We start from the raw sequence: 7,659 nt of genomic DNA on the forward strand, positions 1-7,659 counted from the left end.
TGCAAAAATCTTGCATGCGATTCGCACAAGAAAAAACAATCAGAAGCTTATGTAAATGAAGATGGTTAGATGCTATTGTAATTCTAAAAATAGATAGAATTCTTCCAGTATTAGCTAATACTACAAGTGGAATCTATTTTGGCCCTCTCTCTCTCTCTCTCTCTCTCTCTCTGTAAAAATCTTGCATACAATCTCATAAGAAAAACAATCAAAAGCTTATATAAATGAAGATGGTTAGTTGTTATTGTAATTCCATAGATAAAATTCTCCCAGTATTAGCTAATATTACAAGCAGAATCTATTTTGGCCTTCCCTCTCTCTCTCTCTCTCATATATATATATATATATATATATATATATATATATATATATATATAGTTTATATTTTTTAGGTAATAGTAAATCATAACTATTGTCACTTTATACTTGTCTTTTACAGCTGGGCAAATTCTAACAATACTTCATGAGTTTTTAGAATATGACGCTCCACTTCTTGAGCTTTCAAAAACCATCAAAAAATTCCCCGATATTTAGTTTTATTGAAAAAATTATCCTTATGTGCAAAAATTAATTTTACTCATATAATTAAATAATATTTTAAATTGACGTTAATTTAAAAAATTGATCAATATAATGTTTTGAAAACTAGTTAAGTGAATCGAAAGTCTAACCAATTCTTGAAATGACCAATCCAATTGGCTCAATCACTTTGGATCAACCTATTTACATAAGCATGACAAATAAATTTCATTATTATTTTTAATTTTTATAAAAAACATATTTAAAAAAAAGTACTACTAAATTATAAAAAAAGTTGATAATTATAATGCTACAAAATGTTTGTTAGATGTAATTTTCATAAAAATGTAATCGCTAAACATATTGTCAGCTTTGGTGGCAACATAATCATGTTTAATATGTTTTGATGATATTAACCTATTTGTGGTTCCTAGTGCTTCCATCTTTGCAGATCATGTTAAGTACAGGTGCAAGTGACAAATACATGAAGGTATTGGTCAAAAGGCAAATGTCAGACCGAGTTGACGTCGAGAAGGAAAGATTAAAAGGACACTTACTCGGAAAGGACTCAAGCACAACCAAAGGTATTTTAATACTCTCTCATTTTATTCTTGCTAAATCTTTTTCAAAACAGAGAGTTATATTTTTCTTATGTTCCTTTCTTGCAAACTAATTGCAAGTTAAAGTGAGTTTGATTCTCACTTGTCTGAGCTTACATATATTGCTCTTGAAGCTTTTTACTCTCATTGTCTTGCATTGTTTGATATTTTTCTTGAAGAGTAAAGCTAGGGTTTTTCTCAAACATTTGATTGATAAATGTTATTTGAGAAGAACTCTTGTTAGCTTCTGAGTCTTGGCATCTTCATTGTCAAATTCAAAAGCTTGCTTGCACTATTTGATAAACTATTTTTGAGTAAGCTTAATCTCTAAATCTTAGCTGTACTTAATATTTGAAAAATATTATTATTGATATTCTTACCTTGAGATTCAAAATTCCTTTGATATTATATACTGATTATAATCTTTCTAAATCAAAGATAGTCACTCTCACGTATACACACGTTTATATATATCTTTGGAGAGTTGAAATCTTATTAGAAATTATCTCACTTGAGCATATATTCCTATTATATGTGAGTACATATTTGAATCATAATATTGTACAAATCTGCTTGTGTTAGAAACACCTTTCATTGTACACAAAATTTGTATTAATCGGTTGTAATTTAGGTATGGCCTGAGGTGGGTCTTCTCTGCCCCTTTAAGGAGAGGTTGTAAAGATTGAAGTCAGGTCTAGTAATTTGACCTAGTATTGTAAACGGTGTCACTCCACCAGCTAAGCGAGCAATAGTGGTAATCATCGGGCTTGCGAGCTGAGGCGGTGACATAGGCAGTATTGATCGAACCCCAATAACATTTCTTGTGTCTACTTTTTATTTGCGCAATTTAAATTTCAGCACTTGAATGTTTGTGTTTAATTGTTCGAATATTTGATTAAGTTTTTGATTATATAGAAAGACCCTAGGTTTGTGTAATATTGTTTGTGAAATCTGAATTATCTTAAGAGAAAATTTTTAAATATCCAATTCAAGCCCCCCTTTTGGGAATACACAAATTCCAACACCTAAACACTTTGCATCTTTGTTCACAAGTGTCCAATCTCTCTTGCTTTCTAATCTTGTTTGATTCATTCCTTGAGAGAATAATGTGAGAATTGTATTTTATTTAATATCAGCTCATTTGTGGAGCATTCCTTTGTTTACCAAACTTCTTGTAAAGGTTCCTTGTGAACCAAGTTGTAAAGTTCTTGGTGAACCGTTTGGTGAAAGCTCTTGGTGAGCGGTAAGAATTTATTCCCGAGTTGTAAGGCTTCTCTATCGATGAAAGAATTTTTTAGTGGATTGTGAAATCCTTGAATTGATCTCAAGGCGTGGACGTAGACTTGATTCCAAACCACGTTAAAATACCGGCATTAAGCTCTCTCCTTATACTTTTTAATTTGTGTAGTGTGCATGATTTACATTTTACATATTATGATATAATTGCTTGCATCTTACCAAGAGTTTTACTCCCAAGCCGACGAGTAGTATCGTAGCATACCACCCACTTTCGCATATCATAAAAGAAATAAAACGTAGTTCAATATCTTAAAATTCAAGTAACCTATATCAAATATAGAGTTAAAAAAATGTAAACTAAAATTTTAAAATTTATAAAATTGTAAATTGAATATTAGTTCTTCTGTGTGTAAAATATGAATTCTAATTCCATTAAAAAAAAAAAAAAAACTCAAATATTAATTTGTTAACCTTTGTTTGAGGCAATTCTCTAATTTTTCCTGATTTTATTCAAGCTACTATTTTATTAAATATGATATTCGACCAAACCCAAAAAGCGCAATTCAACCAACAAAATAATCCAAGCTAATTTTTAAATTAAAATTTATTTTTAAAAGATATATTTAGTCATTTAATTCACATGAAATGAACATAACAAATATTTTGGAAGAATATAATTATTTAAATGCATGCAAGTGCACAACTGAGATCAATAAGGAGGAAGAAAATGTAGAACCCAAATACAGTACTAGACAAAACCCAACATGCAGGGAGTCCTAGTCATCCCCATACGCCCGGAAACTATACCGCTCTTGGTAAGGGCCATTGAAGTAGAGGTCAGCCTCGAACCACTTTGGGTAACGAACAAGGTCTCCTGCCACAAAGCTCATATATCGTCTGCTCCCTTCAGGCACTACCCTCACCTCCCCTTCCTCAATGTAAACCAACTGGTCGACATGCCAATCCCAGGGCAACTGGGACTTGCCAGTCTTCCATATCGACCATCGCGAGACCCCGAGCTCTGCCAGTCGTTCTCGTGACACTTTCCGTTCCACTTTCACGTTGTACAGTTCTTCCAGGGGTTTCTCTGTCCTCATCGCCCCAATAGCATGAGATTGTCCATTTAACTTTTTATACCTGCTGCCTCTGTTTACATAGACTGAGCTGAAGGGGAAAGTAACAATCGTGCCTGCCATACCTATTATATAACTTCTGCTTGGGTTTCCTTTACCTATATTTCCTGTCAGAGTTTCCAAGTTGCATCTACAATTAAAGACAAAGTTCAAAATATATAAATCAACAACCACAAAACTGTAATCAAAAATCCAAATCCGGTCTAGGGTGCCAGCCTTCAGTTCCAATCAAGATCTTCAAACCCAAATCTGGTTTGGGGCAGCAGCCCCTATGCTCATGCTCCAAGGCTATCGTTGGTCTATGTTCTGCTTTGCAGTACAGTTGTTAATATAACAAGTAAAACCATGTATGGCTTGCAAAACAAATAAGTTAGGCCATGTTATAACTGAAGCATGCTGGGATAAAAATGCAGGGTACAATTCTGCTATAACCACATTTCCAAAATTTTTAACAGAGCTCTAAATTAGTATCTCAATATGAAAAAATAAATTTTCCATGCCACGTGTTTAAGGCAGTATTGATTCTCTCACCCCACTCAAATGTATCATATGCAGCTTAAACTTCTAATTTTTAACAAGCCTTCCTATTTCATCCTAGTAAAAACTGTTTTAACGCTTCAAAATACACATGGAAAGCCAAAAAGTCTCTAAGACAGGGAGAAATATCACGGGAAAGTTTTTAATCAGGCTGGACAAGTGTCTCTTTAGGTCATACATTAAATTGTCTCGAAGAATTTTGCAAAATCATTGTATTATGATCTAATACCACATCAATAAATGAAAAAATTAAAGAAAGAATTAATCATAATCTATCTAGGACATAGAAGAGAGAGAAACAGAAAGAAGAGAAGAAAGAGAAAGGAGCGAAAAGAAAAGAAACAGGGCAAAACAGAGTCATAAATAGAAATCAGAGACAGCAGAAAACAGATTTAGAAATTGGACAGAACAGAGGAGAAGGGTGGAGGAAGGAGGGAGGAGAGAATATAGTGCTAAGTATAAAGTTTGTAAGTTAGTTAGATCTTTGTCTGGACTTCAACAAGCACCTTTGCAATGGCATTAAAAGTTCGATAATGCTCTTATAAATGATGAACATAAAATCAATAAATCAAATAAATGTTTGTACAACAAATTTGATGGTGATATTGATGTAATAATATGTTTATATGCTGATGATATGTTAATATTTGGCAACAGTTTAGAAATTGTCAAATCAACCAAATTGTGTCTTGCCTCAGAATTTGAAATTGGCACAAGCACATATAAATCTGGGTATAAGAGTTTTAAGTGAGCACAATGATTATCCCAGTCACATTCTGTAGAAAAACTCTTGAAAATTTTGATCTTATTTATTGTCGACCTATTAAAACTCCATATGATGCTAGTTTACAATTAAAGAAAAATAAAGGTCATCCTGTTACTAAGGTTGAGTATACCCAAATAGTGGGTTTTTTAATGCATTTAATGAATTATACATGCACAGATATAGCATTTTTTGTATGTAAACTTAGTAGATATAATCATAACCTTGGGCATGATCATTGGATAACACTAAAAAGGTGTTGAAATATCTTAAAGATACAATAAATTATGGACTATTTTATTGTGGATAATGGATATTCACAATTGTAGAGGCATTTTCTGCTGCTTATTGAATATCTAACACAAATGATATAAGTCTACAAGAGGCCTTGTTTTTACTTTAGACAATGCTACTATTTCTTGAAAATCCCATAATAGACATGCATAGCAAGGTCCACTATGGAGGTAAAGTTTGTAGCTATGGAGAAAACAACTAAAGAGACTAATTGGTCAAGAAATATGTTGTGGCGAATATTCCTTTATGGGTTAGATCAGTATCACATCTGTCTGTCTGTTGTGATTGCCTATCGGCAATAGCTCAAGAAAATAATAAGACCCATAATGGCAAGAGTAGGTATATACGCCTAAGACACATTCAGTGATGTGAGGTCAGGAAGAAATCCAGCAGATCCTCAACAAAAAGACTAGCTAAAAAACTAGTAGAAAGAATGTAGAGGAGGATGAGTCTAAAGCCATTAACATATACTACTAATGATGATAACCCAACTTATGTACAGAGATCCCATGAATTAGGTTCAATGGGTAATAATAAGTCATTGAGTAGTTTGTTGAGCACTATTATTTGTTTTGCTCATTTCTATGGTGTTAGAATAGTGCAACTGCAATGATTGTGAAGTTGAAATTATCTTTTAATGGATTCATAGCCATTGTTAGGTGGTGTGTTTAGTTGTAGTTAAATACTTGATGGTTCACCTATGTGAGTGTGGAAGTGGGGCCGCTTCCTATGAAAGTTTAGTGGGCCAAGACTTTCTAGAGCATTCATGAAAATCCAGGGATGGTGCGTGGCTTGTTTGTACCAACCCGTAGGAGCTTTATATTTAGAAATGTCATGAGTTGTGTGTATATAGATTTACATTAAAAGAGGTTGGTTCAAGAATATAAAATTCACCAAGTTCTTGTACCTCATAAACACATTCTATAAATGCAGTTCAAATTGAAAGGTATTGTCACTCGTTGCATGACTTTTCATGGTTACCCAACCTTTGTTTTACTTTTTTTTTTTTTTTTTTATTTAGCTTCATAATTTGAAACATATGGGGGATTGTTGGAGATGTTTTAAATTCTGGTAGTTTTTTAGCTTGTTTATTTTCTAGTTACTGGCAACAATTTTACTTAGTGTTATTTTAGCAATTTTTATTTTAATTTCCTACAACAACTAGATGTTAATGATGGTATTTGAACAGTCAAATACCATTATTTTTCTGCAGTAGTTAGGGCTCAAAATTACTCTTCATGCAGTCTATAAACTACCTCTAGCTCCTTCCAAAACACAACAGAGAACATCTCTCTTTATTTTCAATACATACTCCTTTTCTCCATCATCCAGTAGTAGCCTATGTTGTCTAGTAGATATCTCGTTATTTTTTCTATCATCTTATCTTTATTTCCTTATCCTTCTTCTACATTACGTAAACGAATACTATTAACTCCTTAAGCTCTAAAGTTTGTGAGTTCAGGCAAACCCGGGCCTCGCTAAGTAATTTTGGAGACCGTCCACACTATAACTACTTGCATTGAGCTTCTCTTTAGACGTGAAATCGAATTTAAGACCAATGGTCCTACCATAGCTCAGTTTCTCTACAACATTTGTTTTTTTTTTTTTTTACTAGTTTAATTTAGTAATTATTTGATTACATACTAATTTTCTTAGGCACCCTTCATTAGGGATGAGCATGGTGCGGTTGACCGAACCGAGAACATCAAACCATTAACCGAGCTGAATTTTTTAATGCGAAACCAAAATGAACCATTTCAAACGATTAATTAAATTTCGATTAACTGAATACACCCAACGGTTAACCGAACGAAACCATTAGATTCAATTAAAATTTTAAACTCGCCTAAATTGATATTCTTCTATTTTTATTTTATGTAAATCAAAATGTTGAGCAGCAGCAATTATGCTACATTTTGAAAGAAAAATATACCTTAAATAAACAGTTTATTTAGCCCTGAAGTTCAGCATTAAGGGCTAAATGATTGGGTTTCAAATAATGCAACATTTTGAATTTAATTATTTACCAGGTGTAGCATCTTCTACCTTAATCATGAACTAATAATAGAAATTTGTGTTTTAGCTTGACAAACGTTGCCATGGCCGAGAGAGAGAGAGAGAGAGTACCCGTCGAATTTGCGAGGGCTTGGAACGTGAGAGGGCGGCTGCTGGAAGTGGGAGACGGTGCTTGTCTGCGGGGCTTAGGATATCTTTAGGACTATGGTGGCGAGTGGGCCGGGCGACGGTGAGGATGGGCAATGGCCTGGGACGACGGCTGCTGGGAGCGGGCGATGCCGCGAGGATGCTTTCAGCTTTGCGTGTGGGGGGGTGGGGGGGGGCGCCCCGGGGGGGGGGGGGGGGGGGGGGTGGGGGGCGCCGTGGTGGGGTTGTGTGTTGTGGGGGTGGGTGTGGGTGGTGTGGTGGTGTTATGGTTTGGGATTGGGTTTGCAGAAGCGAAGTCGATTTGAATTTTGAGGTAAGGCAGAAGGCAGACGTGATTGAGGTTTGAAGGGAAGTGCTAGACAGCTGTATGCTATTGTGCCTATATATTAGCGTCATTTTTCAATTAAATCCT

The 7,659-nt window shown here is 34.4% G+C and overlaps 1 protein-coding gene across 5 annotated transcripts; it reads right to left on the reverse strand.

Moving 5' to 3' along the window:
• Positions 1-3,018: 3,018 nt before the first annotated feature.
• On the reverse strand, positions 3,019-7,424 carry LOC131149722 (uncharacterized). 5 transcript variants are annotated; one of them, XM_058100419.1, is made up of 3 exons: positions 7,212-7,424; positions 3,707-3,796; positions 3,019-3,597 (listed from the first exon to the last, which is right to left on the reverse strand). In XM_058100419.1, exon 3 carries the CDS (start codon positions 3,551-3,553, stop codon positions 3,134-3,136), a length of 420 nt encoding a protein of 139 aa, XP_057956402.1. In that variant the 5' UTR covers positions 3,554-3,597; positions 3,707-3,796; positions 7,212-7,424; the 3' UTR covers positions 3,019-3,133. The 5 variants fall into 5 exon arrangements, with proteins under 5 accessions (XP_057956402.1, XP_057956401.1, XP_057956400.1 ...); XM_058100418.1 differs by having other exon boundaries at positions 3,019-3,620; XM_058100417.1 differs by lacking the exon at positions 3,707-3,796.
• Between the last annotated feature and the right edge of the window lie 235 nt (positions 7,425-7,659).

This window comes from Malania oleifera, chromosome 2 (assembly GCF_029873635.1).
Source record: "Malania oleifera isolate guangnan ecotype guangnan chromosome 2, ASM2987363v1, whole genome shotgun sequence".
NCBI classification, from domain to species: Eukaryota; Viridiplantae; Streptophyta; class Magnoliopsida; order Santalales; family Ximeniaceae; genus Malania; species Malania oleifera.

Bases quoted from the DNA above. Each gene is read 5' to 3' on its own strand.
- LOC131149722 (XM_058100417.1), bottom strand. From the start codon at position 3,553: ATGGCAGGCACGATTGTTACTTTCCCCTTCAGCTCAGTCTATGTAAAC.